Source organism: Etheostoma cragini, chromosome 18, assembly GCF_013103735.1.
Source record: "Etheostoma cragini isolate CJK2018 chromosome 18, CSU_Ecrag_1.0, whole genome shotgun sequence".
NCBI classification, from domain to species: domain Eukaryota; kingdom Metazoa; phylum Chordata; class Actinopteri; order Perciformes; family Percidae; genus Etheostoma; species Etheostoma cragini.
The window spans coordinates 7,320,132-7,340,380 of NC_048424.1; the positions used below are offsets into that span (position 1 = coordinate 7,320,132).

The 20,249-nt window shown below is 39.5% G+C and overlaps 3 protein-coding genes across 3 annotated transcripts in view; all 3 read right to left on the reverse strand.

Moving 5' to 3' along the window:
* ezrb (ezrin b) overlaps nucleotides 1–259 on the reverse strand; it is a 32,565-nt gene extending 32,306 nt beyond the window's left edge. Inside the window, exon 1 of the mRNA XM_034900920.1 lies at nucleotides 8–259. The gene's annotated coding sequence lies outside the window, so the exon portion shown is untranslated. The remainder of the gene's footprint in view (nucleotides 1–7) is intronic.
* Nucleotides 260–2,145: 1,886 nt separating this feature from the next.
* rsph3 (radial spoke head 3) lies at nucleotides 2,146–5,933 on the reverse strand. The gene is made up of 8 exons (XM_034900946.1): nucleotides 5,642–5,933; nucleotides 5,312–5,393; nucleotides 5,070–5,208; nucleotides 4,804–4,949; nucleotides 4,208–4,411; nucleotides 3,533–3,695; nucleotides 3,226–3,312; nucleotides 2,146–2,664 (listed from the first exon to the last, which is right to left on the reverse strand). Exons 1-8 carry the CDS (start codon nucleotides 5,749–5,751, stop codon nucleotides 2,603–2,605), a joined length of 993 nt encoding a protein of 330 aa, XP_034756837.1. The 5' UTR covers nucleotides 5,752–5,933; the 3' UTR covers nucleotides 2,146–2,602.
* A 5,521-nt stretch (nucleotides 5,934–11,454) lies between these two features.
* The window catches only part of tagapb (T cell activation RhoGTPase activating protein b), a 19,236-nt gene continuing 10,441 nt past the window's right edge, over nucleotides 11,455–20,249 (reverse strand). Inside the window, exons 4-14 of the mRNA XM_034900909.1 lie at nucleotides 18,535–18,699; nucleotides 17,027–17,068; nucleotides 16,446–16,530; nucleotides 16,298–16,351; nucleotides 15,868–15,931; nucleotides 15,445–15,596; nucleotides 14,827–14,988; nucleotides 14,044–14,153; nucleotides 13,513–13,699; nucleotides 13,148–13,229; nucleotides 11,455–12,629 (exon numbers count right to left, since the gene is read on the reverse strand). Coding sequence (XP_034756800.1) covers nucleotides 11,506–12,629; nucleotides 13,148–13,229; nucleotides 13,513–13,699; nucleotides 14,044–14,153; nucleotides 14,827–14,988; nucleotides 15,445–15,596; nucleotides 15,868–15,931; nucleotides 16,298–16,351; nucleotides 16,446–16,530; nucleotides 17,027–17,068; nucleotides 18,535–18,699 — 2,227 coding nt within the window. The 3' untranslated portion in view covers nucleotides 11,455–11,505. The remainder of the gene's footprint in view (nucleotides 12,630–13,147; nucleotides 13,230–13,512; nucleotides 13,700–14,043; nucleotides 14,154–14,826; nucleotides 14,989–15,444; nucleotides 15,597–15,867; nucleotides 15,932–16,297; nucleotides 16,352–16,445; nucleotides 16,531–17,026; nucleotides 17,069–18,534; nucleotides 18,700–20,249) is intronic.

The following is a 20,249-nucleotide window of genomic DNA, read 5'->3' on the forward strand; positions in this document are numbered from 1 at the left end:
TACTTACTGGAAGTCTTCCTGAAGCTGACGAGGCTTGGATAAGTGATAATTGCTCCGAAGCTCACGGTCGCAGATTTCCCCTTCCTCTGTTTAGCCAGGCGCAATATGGCGCTCATCCATCCCACTGTTTGATCCTGTTCCTGCTGTCACCGGTAGGATGGAGGAGCACAGGTTCACAACCCATGGGTCCGGGCACCTGCAGGGGACTTTCTCGCAAAACCAAAGACAGCTTTATTATTGTTAAAGAACATTTTCAAATGAAGGTGGTATTTCCCCACCTGCAGCAGGGCATTTAGTAGTTTTGAATGGTGATTGGGGGGCGTTGGCATGGTAACAGAAGGTCTTACATCGTTGGTGTTTAGGTGGCCCATAAAACCCCAAATTCAAATAGATTGAAAATGTTTAAAAGTTTGCTATTCTGAAAATATACTGTATAATGGCTATTACTTAGGCATACACTACATTACAATAAAGGCTCTGGCTAATCTCTGGTACCCTTATACATTTGGACTGTTGTCTGTTTATTGAACTAATTGATGATTATTTGATTGAACATCATCGTGTCCTCATTTTAAAGATCTACACCAACAATAGCATTCCCAATTATTAGCTCCCAAACCAATAATCACTGATATTTAGCATATATTTACCTAAACTCAAAAACGTACCGTATTGCCAAGAAAAACATTTCAGCTGTTTTATTGTTTTATTTTATTTTTATGTTCAGACAATAAGTGAAAACTATGGCATAACATAAAAAAACACACACGTTAAGCCTACATATAGCCTACACATTGTAGCATAAAATGCCTATATCCTTCTTCCCAAATCAGTCAGATACTGTATTCTATGTGTATGAATCACACGTTTAAACTTAATTAACAGATTCTTCTCATTAGTTTCTATCACTTAGCTGAAAGTGATTTGTTTATAGAAACCTATTTGTGTAAGTCAGTTTAGCTGAGGTATCTAATAACAATACAATTATTTGAGTAATACCTGTAAATCCATTCTAACAATCGGACTCTGAACATGTGCCTGTCATGTAGCCTATAAGGTGTGTTAAGACTGAGGTGTCGCCTGCCCTGAGCACAAACTTCGTTGGTTAGTTGTGGTTGACTAGGGAAGAGCGCGTCATCCGCCCTGCGGTGAAGGAAGCGCTGCCTAGCGAGGGGGTGGCGTCATAGGTGAGCTGGCCAATGAGAGGACGGGATTAAAATAGAGCCGTATATATCGGAGGTTAGACTACTTCCCAACATAATACGAAACCAGAGTGATGTGACGGTCCTGCCAACCACATTGTACTCAAACGGCCATTATCAATCACCACCATCATCATTACGAGCCCCTCCTTTAGTATATTTGAACCTATTGAAATTAACACAGTCTGAAAAATGTCTCTGACACCGAGCTATATTTTTAGTAGGCTAATTTACTTGACAAAGTACACACATTTTTTTAATAGCACAAAAACAAAACAAAAAGCCCCTACTATGAAGATGATAAAACCCCAATCATTTAGTTGTCTTTTTGTTTTGTTTTGAGTGGAACAAGGAGTCTGTCAATGCAATGCAAAACATTGTTGAATTTACCAGTTAGATCATCTGAATGAACTGTTTGTAGAGCAGTGCCAGATGCAAATGGATTCAATTTACAGGAAGGCACTTTGCATGGCCCTCTAAATATTTGGAGGTCATGTTGTTCACCTCCTCTGTGATCTCCATTTTGGATTCATTATTTTTAAGATAAACTTCTGATTTGCTGTTCTGAAACCCAGGACAGGCAGGAATTTTCTTCAGATAAGTGCGATAAAATAGACAAACACACTGCATGCCTGAAAGAAAAAGGTTGTTTTGACTAGCTATTACAGAAATTAGGTCAATGATAAAATACTAGGATCACTTATTATTTTAAAACTGCAGCAGAAAACCTTAAGGAACAGAAACATGGCCTCCTCTGACATTATGAATGGACTGCTGTGGGTTGGACAGTAATCTGTGGGACTACAGCAGCCATGAAACTAATGAAAAGAGTCTCAGAAAAAGCTTCATAAAAAAGATTTTCTTTCAAATGTCAACAATGTTGACTCAAAGAGTCAAAAACTCAAGCTCAGTGACATGTCTGTGTCAGAGGACCAGGCTTTTAAAGTTTCAATTTTTCTACATTAACTGCAGCAAAACTCTGATAATAACAACCCTCGGATCACAACATGATAAAAATGTTAATGCCAGGGTTGCTAATTTTGTAGGCCTACCAATCTTTAAAATATTAAGCAAAAAAATACCTTCAAACACTGGAGAAACTTTCACAAAAAAGTTACATAATCTCTTCATACTAACAGAAATCCCTAATTTATGATATACAAGAACAAGTGCAAATGTTTGCAAAAAAGGATACAAAATTGCATTTGAATTTTCCCCCATACTCCCTACTAATCATTACAATCATTACATTTATTTTAAGGTTAAAACAAATTACTGACTTACACAATATACACTAGTATTGTGTTCTCAAAGGGAAACCTATGCAAATTAAGTTGGTGAAATGTATTTTTATTTTTCATAATGCATTCATGCCCTTGACCTTTCTCAGTGAATCCTTATCACTGTGTCTCCAGCTCTTTGGACATCTTCAGTCTCTTCAGGGTGACATCATGGATGATAGCTGAGAGAGAGAGAGAGAGAGAAAGAGAGAGAGAGAGAGGGGTTGAAGATCCCTTTGTGTCCAATATAGATGACATTAATAACTTCTGTAATGTTAACAAAGAACCACTAAATGGCACTCCAACAACGTCCATGCCATGGACCTGTGAACTATCTTTTAGTTGACAGGAATAATAACATCAGCTTGTAGAATACTGTATGTGGATGTCTTCCATCAACTTAAAAGAAGGGGGTTTCTGAAAATTTTCAGTTTATGAAAATTTTCAGTTTGTATCCACAACTATTACGGGGGCAGCTAAGATTTTTGTTCCCCCTGCTTTTTTTTTTTTAAATCAAAAAATGTGTTTTGTTGTGACCGATTGCAGTTTATACAGTTTGTGTACACTCTTGTGCTAGTAGTAACAATGGGATGAAAAAAATACTACAGAAAACCTGGGCAGAAAAGAAAAGCTAAACAAGAAAGAAGCATTTAAGAGAGCAGGTTTTCAAATGAGTACACTGCTCAGTTTAAATGGAGGGATGTCTTCTAAACAACAGAAGAAATGATACTGTATTTCCTTACCGTCCAGCAGCCCTCTTGCTGCGTATCTCTTCTCCAAACTGTTGTTAACCTCAACCATCAGCCATGGGAAGAAGTTATTCTCAATATCTGGGGATCAGCAACCGCAAACATGATAAAGGGTTAAACACTTATATCATTATCTCCATGTACAGTGCATAGCTCATCTCTCTCACAGTGCATAGCTCATCTATTGCTAGCCACAGACGACACTACGGGTTTGATTTAATGCCGCTTTGTGCAGTGCAGTGATGCCCTCATGTGTCGGAAAGGTACAAAGTACAGAGCAACGCAGCAAAGGAAGGCTGACCTTTCTCCACGGGGTCATAAAAGAAGCCATGGCTTCTCAGTGAGGCGAAGGCTGCAGGCAGGAGGTCAGCCAAGTACTGCTGGGTGTACGCCCGGGCAGCAATCTTCTCTGCAGTCTCTTTTTCTTTTTTCAGCACCTCCTTTTGCTGGGCAATTCTACGCCTCTGAGGTCAGAAAAAAAACATTTTTCAAACAAGCAAAAACAGTGTTTTGTGTATACAATGTTTATCAAAGCTGCGATAACTGCTATCTAAAACATTTGGCGTGTGCTCGCTCTTTCCAGCATTCAGCACTACAAACTTTGTAAGACCGTGGCAACCAGATGTTTGCTTGGAATAATTACATGAAGTAGTTATTATACAGCAATGCAACTTCGAACAGACTACAGTGACTCAAATTAAAAAACACACTCAGAAAAAAAGATAATCATAGTATTAACAGACTGTTTCTAGGAAAGGCAGTGCTAGCATGTAGCAATACGGATACTCTAGGGACAAGATTTTTTAAAACTGATCATTTCATATATTGCTTGTTGTGAGAATCTAAGGAAACAGCCCAGTCCCCATGTTCAGGACTGGTGTCTTCACTGCATCGCTGCTTTCTCCTAATTTTCCAGCTTTGGGATAGACTCATTCCTATATAGTGATTTAAAAGGGATTTTCTATAAATGACATACTTTCTCCTCACTGTGGCGTCTCTCCTGCTCCTGAAGCCGCAGCACCTCTGCCAGCTCATTATTTCGGAGCTCTTCGAAGGCCCTCTGCTGGGCCCTCAGACAAGCCAGCTCCTCCTCCTCCATCACCTCCACCAGGGACTGTTCTATTGTCTTACCCACCAGGACCTCCAACACTGGCTGCACCTCCCTGTCAAAGTCAAACAGCTGCAGAGCATACTAGTAATAAGCGGTTGTGCATTTTGAAACATTGGGTTTTTAATTTTATAAAAACCTTGAAACATTTGGCATTGACATCCTACGTGACAATAATAGTTATCCACAAATATTTTACTTTTCCAAAAGTTAGAGGACTCACAAGAGACAGAATAACAGCAGAGGCCGCCAACAAATCATGAATTTTAATCCCATATATGGGATATGTACACTCTGCCTCAGAGCAAAATAAGACATTACAACTATAAATTGGACTTCATGTGTACAATCAGATGAGTTTCCCCTTTAAATAACGTCTACAGCAGGTCGTATATTTTGTAAGAACAACGTTAAGGCAAAGAGGTGTGGAAAGTGTTGCCAGACCTCCCACTTGGATTACCTACCTCTCCCTCCTCTATCTGTGTTTCAACATCTTTGCCAGATTTAGCAGGTATGAAGAGCGGGGTTGCAGGTTTGTCCAGGAAAGCATCAGTCTGGCACTCGACATCTGATGCCACTACAATATCACTCAGTTCTTCGAGATAAAGCTCTGAAGGTCAAGAGCATTACAACACAGCTTTGGTTTCCAACAGCACGTTTAACAAACCCATAATGTATTGAATGTAGTACAGCTGTAAAAGTTCCAAAGCTGTCAAGAGAAGTGCCCAACCTGTTTGTACATCAATGTGTTTTCTGCCCTGCAGGGCCGCCGGAGTACTCGGTCTGAACTGTTCTCTGGCTCGTTTTCGAGCAATGGCTCTCCTCCTACTCTCCTGTTGTCTTTGTGCTTCAAGGTCTGGCTGAGCCGTCTGTCAAAGGGGGATGACAATCCACATTTTTAAGATGAAATGGCAGAAAGAAAGGCAAAGCTTCCAGGGATCTAACGTAGTTAATAGAATGTTTCATACTTACAGTTGGTGTGATTAGTTGGGCGTAAGTGTTTCCTCTGACAACACGACGGTCATACATAATGTTTCCATAATTACTGTGTGTCCTACATTGGCAAGAAAAAACACAGTCAGAAAGCAGTCATGCAGTCAGCTGATTAGCTAGTATTGTATTTGCTTTGTGTGTAAAATCTGTATTAGTATGTAACAACTATAGCTGTCAAACATGAGTAAAACCTACAATATTGTGAGTAGTATAAGTACTATGAGTAATATTGGGATGTAGGTTATAGCTATGGTAGCCAGGTTCATCTGCCTTTATTCGACGCTCGTTGTACTGCTACAACACACTTACTGTTCAGACGGAGGCTCTCTGTATTTGGAGCGGTTCTCAACAGGTCTGGGGCGACTTGCGAAGGTGTAACTTTCGTTTGGAGTTCTCTGGCTTTGTGAAACTAAAGCCATTTTTTCTATCAGAAACTAGCAGAAACAATAAAGTATCGCAGTTGTAGATTTATTATTAAGCTAACGTGAATTTTTGGTCGCGGACAGGCTACTTCCAAAGATACTGTAGGTTGCTACTGTCCACCGAGAGGAGAGGGCGCAATGAACTGTTGTAGCAACCGTCTCTAGGAAGTGTAGCTAATGTAACGGACGTTACGTCACTTCCGTAAAACAAACGCTACGGGAAGCTTTCTAACTTTGACATCATATTATTTGCACTTATTTATGTATAGTTTTATTTGATTACGAACTGTGTTCACTGAATATTTGTAAAGTGTATTCTGAATTTAAAAAAAAGATTTTTTATGGGCGATGAAGCTTTGGGGCTTCAACCCATAGACGTACCTATTTATATATGTATTAATATTAAGGGTCTACGCTTCAACCCCAAACACAGCAAACACAGTGACAACTGCTGGCTTGTAAACCAATCAGACGGACTGAAGCGCTGTATTGCGACACCTCTCATTTGAATAGTTTTAGTCTCACATGTGCAGTAATACTGAGCCCTGGAAAGTTGACGCTCTGTCCACGTGTTATTATTACATCTTTCGATCAGAAGTGCTGCATTAAATGTAGATGGTATTGTGCAATGTGTCTAGTGAATTTGTTGTTAATTTAATAAATGCACTATTCAAAAAGCCTACACATTTTTACTGACACAAAACCCTAACGTACCACATAGGTGTACTTTAGGCTTAGTGTCACTGTAGGCCCATCTCTAAGAACTACTACTCCTATTCTACAACTACATATGTCACTGCTATTCTACTGCTATTGTATTGTACCAACTACGAGGCTACAGTTAATAGAGTAGTCAAACCTGCCATTGCTACCACTACTATACTGCTACTAATTCTGCTGCTGCTTCTACTACTGCTCCTACTATTAAAAAGTCCATTTAATAACAGTTATTGAGTTTTATATCATTACAGTCTTCCTTAACAGGGAGTTTGCCTTAGCAGTGTCGGTGTTTCTCATTGGCCTATTGTTTTTACACATCCTAGGCATTTTTATTTTTTATGTGAGCTTAGAGTTTTAAGTACAATCAAAAGTTAAAGGGAGACTGTTTTTCAACTGCAGTTCATAATTTAAGCAAAACTGTTACAAAATTAGAGACATCAACAGAAATCCAGTAGCGTATTAGTACAAAAGTTACAATGCTGATGCAAATGACACTGTGTGTTTAAAAACTGTCACCACTAGTGGCTTTTCAGTTCTGAGTATGACATGTTGATGGAAGGACCACTTCCTGTAGCCTACAGATAAGGTGAAAGGTGACAAACATTACTTTGCTCATTAATGAGTTGCATAAGAAAAACATAAGAGATAGAGAGTTGAAAACTGGTATTCTATTGTAAATGTTTTCCGGAAATTCCATTGTTGGTTATTACATAAGTGAGAAGTTGTTGTATCTGTACCTCTACATGTTTTGTACACTTTAAACAGTGTACAAGCAAAACACAACTGTGTACTTGAAAACAGCTTTGTTTTGCACTGAAATGTGGGCAGAACAAGGCCTCAAGAAAACCAGGACAGTGAGAGTGAGAGAGCGTGCACACGCCCACACACACACACACACACACACACACACACACACACACACACACACACACACACACACACACACATAAACACACACGCACGCAAACACACACACACACACACACACACACACACACACACACAAAAAGGTGTTGAAGGTGCCATTAGATAACAACTTTACTTAATTCACAACACAAATTGCCAAATAAAATATGTTAGCTACTACTATGACTTCTACTTCTACTACTTGTACCACTACTACTAAGCTATAACCACTATATCACAAATACTACTACCAATGCTAAGATGATATATGCCATAGTTTAGCAAATTTTATATTTTTCATAATGACCGACTATCAAATGTAAATGACCAAACAAATGACATTATATAACATTACAAAGAATAATTACTTATCCACAGCACAGCCAAATATAGCTGAAGACTAGGTTGGAGCTATGTCATGTTTTTTTTAAATCTTTTTAAATTGCTGCTTGTGACATTGTTTATGCGTTAGTTGTCAAAAATCATTAAGCATGATTACTGTAAAGGTCAAAATGTTCAGCTTGCCACTGTGTTTGCCTCTTCTCATTAGTGTTGACTGTGAGCCATGAGATTACGCAACTAACAAGGCACACATTTTTCTCTTTTTAGTACAGTATTTCTGTTACATCTATTGTCATTTTTTAGGTTTATTCTACACTTGTAGCCTTGATTCGCTTTTACAAATCCATAAATTAAAATCAATGTTCTGGCCTTTTCAATTACAGTGTATGCAAAAAAACAAGCACCTGCTGTGAAAAGCCTTCAACATGTTGTCTCGCTCGCTCAGTCTTTTTCAACAGTAGGCCTAACTTGAACAATCACGAAACCAGGTGGAAATAAAAATAAATAGGCATCCAAGTGGTAAAAATGATTAGGGAAACAGTAATGTTCAGTAAGTAGCAGGAGGCAAACAGGTGGCAACGATGGAAGCAACAGTTAATAGCAGTGAGAATAGATAGATAGATAGATAGATAGATAGATAGATAGATAGATAGATAGATAGATAGATAGATACTTTATTCATCCAGAGGAAAATTTTAGATTTAGATACAGATTTTTTAGTTTTAAATTCAGCAATTTAATGATCAATTAAATGCAATTTAGTGCACTAAATAACCCAACCTACTTCCTGAGGATTCTGATGCTCAGCTTTTGTTGAGCATGTTAATTCCCGTAAATAAGATGTTTAAAGAGTACTGCGTGATGCAGTAAGAGCGTATGGACTGCTCTTGGGTTTGCCTTTCAGATGTTGCCCTGTTGGTAAAGGCTGTTGGATTAAAAAATTGAGTTACAGTCAACATTCTCCGAAAAAGATTACTAACATAAATCATAGATAAGATAATAAAGCACAGAGCTTTGTGCCGTGAAGATGCACGACGTTATCTAGCATCGTGGCCTAATAAACATGACTTTAAGTCGGGTCATTGCATTAATACAACAAATACAGAAATTACTGCACATATGAATATAGATGTCATTTTTTCATGTATTTTGTTGTTGTTATACTACCATTATATGCATGTGGAAAATACAATCACCGATTTCATTACAATGTAAATGATTACATGCCATGTATAGCTCTGCTTTTCATATTTAATGAGTGGTCACAGTGAGCTGAGCACACTGAGGAGAGCTCTACAATGTGTTCATTGTGACAGTGTCACAAAAAAACAGCTCAAGGGCAGCTGTTCATTAGTTTATTGACTGTTTGTTTATGAATACATAGCCTACTCTGCTGAAAGCCATATCTGTACTTAAAGCAATGCTGTGCATACCGTAAATACATGGATTCAAATTCACAATTGTTCTCTAAAAACTTAAGTGATGCACAGAACATCTCCTTCATAACACAAAAGCTCTGGTTTAATTAAATGTGTAGAAGAGGCCCTTTTAAAGCCCCTTGAAATTGAAGCAACCCTGCATGACGAATATGGGCCAGACTCTTGGGGTGTTCTTTGGGAGAAGATGTTGCCCTAGCTCAGCTGATTGGTCAGGTTCAGAAAGGGGAGGGAGGAAAGAGTGAGGCGGGAAGAAGAGTGTTCAGAAGAAGAAGACCAAGCTAACGAGCTGGTGACGGCCAGCAGCCTTTTTGTTGTTTTAGGCACCCTTTCAACCCTGTTATTAGCCTGCGTTCTAGGGTAATAAAGTCTGGTCTCCTTGTCGTTCAACTAGCTAGGCAGCCATGCAACGGAGCCGTGAGCGCTACAATTCATTTAAAATTATACTGTTTTTGCTGGGTATGAGTTGAGGTTTGAAACGTGTGCAATGTTATCACTGTGTTTGGACAAAGGTCTTTCAGCAGATAGCTCATAGCACAGTTTCTTTGCAGAGAATAAGATCAACATGCAGTGTAGAGTCTTGTATCAACTCCTACATCAGGCCAATGAAACCATTTTCCACACACCCGTGGCTGATTACCTTTATGCTTTCCCAAAGGCAATGTCCCAACCAGGGCTCAAACATAAAAATGCAGATTAAATAGCATAACCAATGTGGTATGTAAAAAAACACAAAGTGGTGTAGTACTTCCAACATGTATACAACATGCATATATTTAACAATTGTTATCCCCACAGCAATGTCCTGATGTTACTTTCTTGTGCATCTAACTACTAATTTAAATCGTGCGAGATTTCTTTTATGTAAATGTGATGCAAAAGGTGAAACATGATACAAGCAATATTTATACGTAAACATAGTGAGCATAGAGTTTAACAAACGCCTCTTTGATTAAGGTTTATTAAACGTATGCCTCACAAATGGAATCATTCGTGCAGATCTACTGTAATGGATTTAATGGAGTATATGTAGCTTTGCCCTGTGTAACTGATTATCTATGAGCATTATCAGAAATGATAATTCTTCATCTTATATTTCAACCATTAAATCTTGCTAAATGCTCAGTTACAGTTTTGTTGCAACTTTAGATGAATGAAATTGACTTGTAGAGGAAGGAAGTAATGTGTTAAGACACTCTAGCAAGGAGGGAAGAGAGGTGGCAGCTCATTGGAGACTAGAACAGCAATTCAGAGAAAAACCATATCCGCCCATGTGACCTCTGGTTTCCTTCTGTTTTAACGAGTGCCCCAGGACATGCTGTTCTCTGAATGACGCTTGTACGCTTCTGTTATGCAACAGATCTAGCAAAGAAAAATTGAGCCAAACGAGATTCATTCTGTTGCTAATGATTTGACTGAGGGGATTAAGGTCCACAACCCTAACTATTCTAATAGAAACAGAGAAAGAAGACACTTTTTTTTTACTTTGTGGATTTCTTTAATTGCGTTATTTACCTTTCATTTGACCTAAAACCATGCATGGTGGAATTGCATGATTCTGGAAGACTTCTTGACAGAGATTAAACATCTATATCTATCACATGTTATTTACATTTTAGCATACAAATAAACAAAGCATAGTCTATCACAAGAAAAGTGCTTTTATGTAGTGGAAGAATAAGACCATGCAAGGTGAAGAGGATTTACAAAAAGCAAAGAAAACTTTGTGCTTAATGTGCTATACTGTACATACTATATATCTCAAATAAAAAACAAACAAACATATAAAAACAAAACTCATAGCATATTTCATCCACAGTGAACCGTGTCTTTCTAGCTTCATTGTGATAGACTATCTATCATGATAAGTTCAAATCTCTTAAATATTGTACTCTAAATAGTACTACTGAGAAAGTGCAACCACAGAGGTGGCACATTGCTGACATTCGTTCAAAGTGAAACATTGAAAATTGAACAGATTGGATTTGTACATATACAAGCATTTCTCTAGCACAGTGCTGCTCAGTGGGCAGAGCCTCAAAAACACAGTTTCTCTGTAAATCCAACTAAAGAACAGTGAAAAGGGAAGAAATGGGGGAGGAAGTAGCTGCTATAATGAAGCCAAGCTCTCTTGCTATCAAAAGAAAACATATTCCAGCAATATTAAGTTATGTAAGTCTGTCTGGTCAGGATCATGAACGCCGTGTCTCTGAACAAGTGAAGAATAAAGAAGCTTGCTGGGTTTTAAGTTGGCATTTGAAAACAGAGTCTTTGGCTTTGGCCACTGATATTTACTTCCAATGAATGTATATCTAAAATCCAATCTGTGAATCACTTTTAAAGTCAATCAAACATAAGACTCCTTGGCGTAAGAAAATTCCTCAAACACAGGCTGGCTACATCTGCGGGACACAGCCTCATGATGACCTGCAGACACGGACTCGGACATGGCTCTCTGGCGGAAAGGCTGCCGCTGCTGGACATCGTCTCTGTACTGATTGACAGAACAGGTAGTTGGGAAGTCATAGTTTACAGAGGATGGACGGGACCTTCTCTCCAGCACTATGGCATCGTATACAGTCATTGATCCATACTGTGGAGGAAGGCCCGTGTTCTGCACTGCCTGCTCGTATGATGGAGGCCTTGCTGGAAGCTTTCTGTCCACCTGCTTAAACACTTCAATGGCTGACAAAGGCCGGGGTTTGTGTATAAGCTCAGCTGGTGGGTCCGCTTCACTCTGAGAGTCCTCCTGAAGGGTTCCACAAGGGAAGGAGTTTTCCTTCTGAGAGTCTTTCTTCATGCTACTCCTGCTGAAGGGACCTAAGCTCCTGGTCCGCATTAGGACTTTAGTGGCAACTCTCACGGACTGTGAACGCCTCTTCTCATCTGAAATCAGTCTGGGGATGTCCTGCTGAGGCTTTGCTGCCATTGAAGGCTGAGTGGGGGTGTTTGCTCTTCTGAGGCAGGGTGGCGACCCCATGGGGGAGCTGGTGAAGACAGAGCTTTCAGACTGATTAGAGGCAGCGCTCTCAAGGGAAGAGCATGAGCAGTTACCTGCCATGTAGGGCAGAGGATCCATGTTGGAGCTGCTGCCAAGTTTTGGAAAAGATACTGGCCTTGCTCCACATCGTACTCTGAGCAAGAAGGAGTCGTCCGAGATCTGCTTTTTCAGAGGCTGTTCCTCAAAGTCCTTGCTCTCCATGGAGCAGTCGTCGTGGCTCCTGGAATGGCTACACAGGCTCTCAAGATTAGCTGACAGGAGGATGATGGGCTCAGAGCAGCGGCGGGTGACTGCTGGCTTTGTGTCGAACATCGTATCAGCTGACCAGGAGGAGGTGGTGAAGCTGGGACTGAGAGAGGAAGATGAGCCACTCTCTAAATGGGTGGAGCTGGTACTCTCTCCTGCCTCTCCATATCCATCCGGGTCGGTGCTGTCATACGCAGAGTCATGATGCTGAGAGGACAGTGAGTCTGCAGAGTCGGAAAAAGGAAGACATGATAAGGATCTTTAATTATATATATTTAATTTCATATTGATATTATATATTTGTTTTCATTTTCTCAGTTTGTGCAGATACTAATTGAATTTAATTTGAGTTTAGGACTGTATGAAAGTGATTAGGGAAAAGGCTTGGTCAAAAAATAAAACGGATTATGTTTTTATTTATATTATTATTTTCTCAAGGGAGCATGGTTTGAAATTTTTGGCAGAGCCAGGAAGGGTATTCCTAAATTTTACAATAGTTATTTTCCTTTTCTCAGTTTGTGCAGATACCAATCAAATTTAACTTTCATTTCATTTCCCAAGATTTATATTTTAATGCATCTGTTTCTTGCACGACTTATTGTACTTGTAAGATTTTTGTGGGTGTCTGGGATCATAAAGGACAACAATCATATCTCTGTAAAAGGGCTTTATCATCTAGTTGCTAGTAGAAGCAATATCTAAGCTTTGATAAAACAGGGATTGTTTTGATGGGTAAATGTACCTGCATCAGTATCCAGCAGATTGGGGATATTCTCTCCAAGTATCTCACAATGCTCGATCAGGAACTGAGTTAGCTCTGTGACCTGCAACAAATCAGAAAAAGAAACACAATAAGTAAAATGAACAACAATATCTGAAAATTAGATAAAGAATTCAGAAAATCAAAGCTGAAGTTTAGAAAAAATACAGTCCAGACCCAGTGCTTTATTCAGTCAATATAGCGTTTTTTTTTTCAGAACTAAACAAACAGCAAACAAAAGTCTGTGCAAGTGTAATCTTACTCCTGAAACCTTTTGAGGTTTTCTGCACTGGGAAACCACAAAGCTTCAAAACACCAAAAGTGAGAAAGTATATTCATCTCTCTACCTTCTTCATCTGTTCCTTCTGTTCATCCAGGGGGGTGCCATCCAGCTGCAGCAGCGTGGGGGCAATACACACCGCAAGGTTGGAGGCGTCCATCTTGTTGGTGTCAGCGCTCTCGAGGATGTGATGGAGGACGCAGACTAGATGCTGAAGGAGGAGTTTGTTGGGTCCAGGGAGGTCCTCTACCACCCTGTCGGCGGGTAGCAAAAGGGGGAAGGGAGAGAAAAAAAAGAGAAGAGGAAGAAGACATTAGCTTGGCGCTCTTTTTTTTTTTATTTAAAGTTTCTTCCTTCTTTTAAACTGACAGACTAAAAAAGAGAAGTGGTTTGTGTTCAGCCTACAGACGGAGGACATTAGGAATGTTCTGCAAAACTACACTCAAAATCCCCATCAGTTTACTTTCGACCACATAAGCAGTAAATACCAACAGATTTCTTTTTATATATAAATGTCACATATGAAAATACATGTTGAGTGTCACAGTCCCAGGCAAATGGCACATTCTCAACGTATTGGCAGGTATTGATTGCTTACTTTTTGATTTCCAGAGCTCTCTGCTGGGTGTCTTCATTGTTCAGAGCAGCCATCCACTTGTCATAAAGTTCAGACACCAGCAAGCTGCCAGGAAGTTCCTTCAGAAAACTCTGCAACAAACAAGACAGGGACAGTAATAAGACACAGTACTTCCAAAAAGAACGGATCTAGTGTGAGATTCTAACTAAACTGGTGCTTGTATTTAAGATTAGATGAGGCTGAGATCAAAAATACCTTAAAGGTATGCTGACTTAGTTATATGTAGTTTATTATGTTATTTCAGATTCAATATCGTCTTGTAGTTGTTGTGGAACAGTGGTGGAAAGTATCTAAGTGCTGTACTTAAGTGCTATATGAGGTACTTTATGTGAGTATTTCCATCATAAGCTGCCATATACTTGTACTCCACTACATTTCAGAGACAAATATTGTACATAATACTATACTTTTGATGCTTATACTTATGTTCCTTACTTGATTTGAATGCAGGACCTTTACTTGTATCAGGATATTTCTACACTGCGTTACTTTTTACTCAAGTAAAAGATTGAGTATGTCTCCCACCACTTTGGTAGTAGAAGTAGTTGAAGTATGGTAGTTGTAACAGCACCTGCTGTAGTTGTGGTTGTGGTGGTTATGGTCACATGGTCGTAAGTATCATCAGGTTAAATAGTAGTTAAATTAATGCTACTGGTGCAGCAGGTATTGTAGCAGTAGTGGTTATGTACAGAAGTACTTTTTAATTGTGGTATGACATAAAACGGGAAGAGGATGGGAACGTACTTTGAGCAGCCCAACAAGCAGGACGACCGGCTGGCCCTCCAGGTCCACCTCCCGGCCGCTGTCGAGTTGCTCTTTGATGTCCCGCATGTTCTTGTTGTTGCACGGTTTGCGAAACACTCCCTCGGTGGACGGCCCTCTCTTCCTCAGCAACAGCAGCACCAGCTGGTGAAAGGACGGAGATGGAGAAGAGGTGAGAGGTGAGACTTTCATAGTGAAAAACAAGCTTTATGTGTGTGTGTGTGTGTGTGTGTGTGTGTGTGTGTGTGTGTGTGGGTGGGGGGGATCCACACTGCCACAGAGAACTCAGTCAAGACGTCTTTAAACAAAGACCCCCGAGGTTTAGCATAGGAACATGTTGTATTATGTGTGTGTGCTAAGTATGTGGCTTGATGGTGTTTTTGCCTCCAACGTCGCCTTCCAGGCAGCTCCCCCCAAACATAACCATTGCTGCGCTGCGTGGAAGGAGATATCAGGGGCAAAAAACACCACAAAGCCACCTACTTAGCATCAAACACCAAGTTTTCAACTTACAAGTTTAAACAGATTAGTTCTTCGTCTTATGAGAAACTCTAATGGCAAGAGTGATGAGATCTGACTTAAGGTAGAAAGTCAACTTACTGAGACTGGTTTGGGAAGGGAGCTTTCGTCGGGGCATATCTTGCTGAGGGTCTGTCCAAACAGCCGAGGCTTGGGGTCGGTCTCTGACCGGCATGCTTTGTTGATGAGACTATGGCCCTTTCTGAGCCTCCTCACCAGGTTCCATCTGGTTTCTGATGGGAGAAGAAACATTTTATTCAAGAGTTTATATTATACTTACAGACTGAAACATTTTATCAACAATTTCCAATCCGCAACAAAACCAGATGTGCACGATTTGAAGCCGGAGGGCCAATGTCTCAAAAACACTCAGTTTTCTTCACTTGCTCATTTTTATCAGTTGTTAGATTTCCTTTTTCTATCTATGTGGTTGTTCTCTGTGGTGTCATCTCTACACATGACACAATTAACGAGCCCCTCCCTAAAACAAAATTTCAAACTCACCAGTGTCATGCTTGTCCTCCTTGTTATTCAACTGCTTTGACACAGCAGAGGTCTTTGCGTCGCCCTGGCAACAAAATAAAGAAAAAGTAGTGTGATGATGAGTATGCAAGAGGAACATATGCATGCAAGCGGACGCGGGAGTGGGGGGGGGGGGGCTGCAGTGCACATCACACTCGCCATTTATGCCTCCTACTAACACGTGAATGAGTTAGAGTGAAATTATCGCACGACAAAAAACAAGTCAATCTTTTATATTTGCTTGTAAATTGTGATACGGCTGTAGTTTTCACAGCTACAGCAAATGCATTTCAAAAGATATGTAAATCTATGAGCCCCACACACAGGTAATGTAGCCTCCTTTCGACATAATTGGAAAGGCAAAAATTGTCTTTCACAAACAGTGGAGTGAAAAGGATTGTTTTTTACTTACATCAAGGGAAAACTCAATGAATTGTTCCATGCCACCTCCTGTTAGAGTTTTAGTCTAAAAGACAAAGAGAAAGATAATTTAGAGAAAGCAATTTAAAAAACATTTTGGCTTCTAGTGAACATGGCAGAGTGGGCAGTTACAGACTTACCGTGACGCTGCCACTCAAAACCTTCATTAGGACGTCTGGAGGGGAACAAGCACAACCTCCTCTCGCTTTTGCTTCTTTAATTTTTCTGTGAGGAGGAAAAGATTTTAATGAATGTATTTGTCTTCAAACTCTTTGCACCCCATGCCTGAGTATTAACACTTTTAAGTTTGCATTTTGATTTTACACAACCACACACGTTTGTTATTTGACATTTTTGTAAATCAAGTGGATTGATATAATGCTGTTACGTACTTCCATGTCTATTTACTTGTAAGTGACAAATTGAACACAGTTCTTAATTATTTAAAGATGTTATGTTGCTGTAATCGTCTAAATTATTGATTATTAAACCATTATGTTTCTAAATTCAAATGAAACTGACTGATACAGAGAATTATGTTTATCTAGCTCGTAATTGTGTACTGCCTGCAGCAATACTACGTTGTCAACATCAATCGAAATGGCTTTACAATGTAGCTCGAGCATTGTCCAACTCTTAAGATAATAAGAATTGAAAGGATATTTTCTTGCTAACAAATAGATTGTTATTTGCCTAATCAGAGAATAATGTTGTTTCTTACCTGTGAAGAGTATCTAACCAGTGTTCTTTCACCTCAGGTGAGCTGTGGGCACAACAACAGCATGGTATGAGTTACTAATCCACAGAGAGACTCAAACAGGCGAGCAGAGACAGTGGGAGGTATGAGACAAAGTGCGCACCCACGACCTCTTTTAACAACTCCGGTGGAAACTGTAACTCAGTCATGGGAACAGGAAGCAGCGTCACGGCGGCTCCCACCAGACACCTTCCACTTCCTCCTATGAACTAGGTTGATGCGGCTGGTGTCCACCAGTGGAAACATGACGACAAAACAGATACGCGTGCCTACATGTGCACCTGAAGGGCTTCACCTTTTGACAACCTGATATTCACTGTGTTCTCATTAATGCCAGGCAGTATTATATGGCTGTGTGAACATTGAACAAGTGTCAACAAGTGAGCACAGCACATGGTTTCTTGCCCATGATCCTCTCCATATGAGCCAGAAGGAAACTTTCACACACTGAATCATTACCAAAGACAAACTATCATTTTCAGAAAGCAATTGGCATCTTGTTTTCAAACAAAACAACTCAAATCTCACCGGGGGATTTATCAACTTCTTGGAATACACGGTGAGTCAAAATCAAACAGCTTCATGGTGTTATTAATTACTTTGCGAGAAATGTGGGAGTCAATGAACAACCCAAGTGACTGCCACGTGTCTCCACTGGTCCCCTTAAGTGCTTTTGATGAGACTGATGACTTGACATTTACTGGGAAGATACATTTCATTCCTTTTAGTTGATTACACTGTCTAGAGCAAAAGAATTAGACAGAGTCACTCCTGCAATTCATTATTATTGTAAAGGCCAACATTTCTAATAAAGTCAGCTGATGTTCCCACTTCCTATTTAGCAACCTCTTGTCTTGTGACACTACAGGAATAACTTTCTTTTTGCCACTTCACTGTTTTCATGAAAGCCACGGATCATCTGACCATTTACTACAATGTGTGAATATTCCAGTAATAGCCCCAGATTTTATGTATATAATTATTGATGGAAAATGGACAAATACGTCCAATAAGAAACAGGAAGCCTGTGTTTGTGTGTTTGTGGGCTGCTGGTCTATTGTATGTAAAAACCAGTTTGACTTCAAGAGATTTAAAGGCACTTTTCAAATATGTACATGCATATATGTATATATAGGCACATTCATGATGCATTTTCCAGAAAAAAAAAGATTTAAACCATGAATCGTCACCAATACAAAAAAAAGATTGCTTTTTTTTTGGCCAACCCATCTAGCTCTACCTGCATTACGTGCCCAAAATGTCACATTATACCTTTTAAGAGAAATCTTCTACTGATCAGAGGTTAATTTAGATCAGGGAGTAACGGATTCCAGTTAAGAGCAGGATTAGGATGTAGGAAGAAGGATAACGATAAACTAAATAAGCAGGATCATGCTTGTGCATGTGTATTTAGGCACGTAAGCAAACGCTCTGCTGTTTGTATGTGAGTCATCTGCTACGTGTCCACTCACCGAAAACCAACCAAACAAAAACAGAGATCCCAGGCTAAGACGAGGGTCACCCTGAGATCAATATCCCCCGTCGTTGCCTCCTCTTCCTCCGGTTCGTCTTCAAACCCGTAAAACCAGATGTCCTCGAGGCTCACCCTGTGCTTCAGACGATAGCTGGCAGTCGACCTGTTTAAACAGGAGCAGAGGGAAAGGCGATTGACATCTAAAAAGTTCTGTTTCCATTCCTTATTTTTGAAGATTAAAATGCAGGTTTCAGTTCCTAAATTCATGCCATCTTTCCCTTCTACAGATTTTGGATAGAAGGTGTTTCTTCTCACAAGCAACAGGTCTTCTTTTTTTAAGAAAACGGAGCTGAGAAATAAACAGACATAAATGTGATATTTATCAAGGAGGAGCTCCTTTTGAAAACTGCAGCTTCAAACAATCAAATGTATAGTAGTCATCTCTACAGTCTCAATAAGTCCCTCTTCCACTTGAATAATAAAATTTAAAGAAAGGCTGAGATAAAAAACACACACTGTAAACCTTTTATGTACACTGTTGCCTTTGATAGACTCATTTTCCCTACTACCTTTGCTATATTCTATTTTATAATACTAACTATTCCTACTGCCCCTAGTTTTCCAAATCAATTGCTATGTGATTAACATTAGCAAAACAGCACATGTAGCCTAATAAATAAAGGTCTTAGGGCCATTCTACAAGAAGGCCACAAGATTGGGTATGACCCACACCGAGTCATGAATGTAGTTAGCTCAGCACAACAGTTCAAAAATAAACCTACCAACAACTTCTGTTTGTTTTATGAATAGTTTCACATTTTGAAAAATAAAATGATTCACTTCATTGCAGACTCAAAGACTTCAACACCACTTTCATGTCATTAGAATGGAGCCATTAACCAGGAGGTGTTTAGTTTATCTTAGTTTATCTTAAAACCTAACCCGGATTTTACAATTCTGTTGGTTTACAGAATGAAAGAAGTTAAGCTAAGTGTCCACTGGCTGGAGCTTCATATGTCATACGAGAAGGGTATCAATCTTGTCATCTAACTCTCTTTCTCAAAGAAAATGAAAGTGTATTTCCCAAACGATTGAACTATTCTTTTAAGGCAGTTATGGTGCTTATTAAAACAATTTCTCCTTGAAACTGTCGCAAACCAACAGGGGTTTTATGTGGCCTCTGAAGGTTTGTTTGATAATCCAGCCTTGTGAAAAACTATATAAAATGACATAATTAAGGTTAATTTTTTTCAGACTTTAGAAAGCTCCATCGAGAGCCACATTGGACCTATGTTTTCAAATGTGGGCTGGTAAGCTTCTCAACAAAACAAAATAAACGCTAAATAGTACAGTAGAAGTAATGAATGGTCATATAAAAAAGTGTGTTTACTCTATCGTACTGTAGTCCCATTGTGCGTACTGGAACAGTGGGCAGGTTGTGGTACACAGATGAGTGTGCTCTTCCTCCCACTCAAGAGCTATAAAACTTCCACCAGTTTTGACAAAGAGCTCTAATCTGACTAAGATGAGCGCAACTTAATGCTTGTTTATTATTAGATAGATTTTAAATGATTTTAGATTTTGTCATTTGCGAGACAAATGAAGCCGCATTTAGAAGTGAAATTAGCCTTTACCTCACACACTTGGTTTTAAAGGCAACAGAACATATTTATCAAATTATCACTGTTATTATTACTTTTTGGGGGGGGGGGG

Excerpts from the sequence above, each read along its gene's own strand:
- rsph3 (XM_034900946.1), bottom strand. The coding sequence starts at position 5,751 with ATGGCTTTAGTTTCACAAAGCCAGAGAACTCCAAACGAAAGTTACACC. Across the intron at positions 5,209-5,311 it reads CCCAACTAATCACACCAACT|ACGGCTCAGCCAGACCTTGA; the intron begins GTAAGTATGAAA and ends CCCCTTTGACAG. Across the intron at positions 4,950-5,069 it reads ACACATTGATGTACAAACAG|AGCTTTATCTCGAAGAACTG; the intron begins GTTGGGCACTTC and ends CTTGACCTTCAG.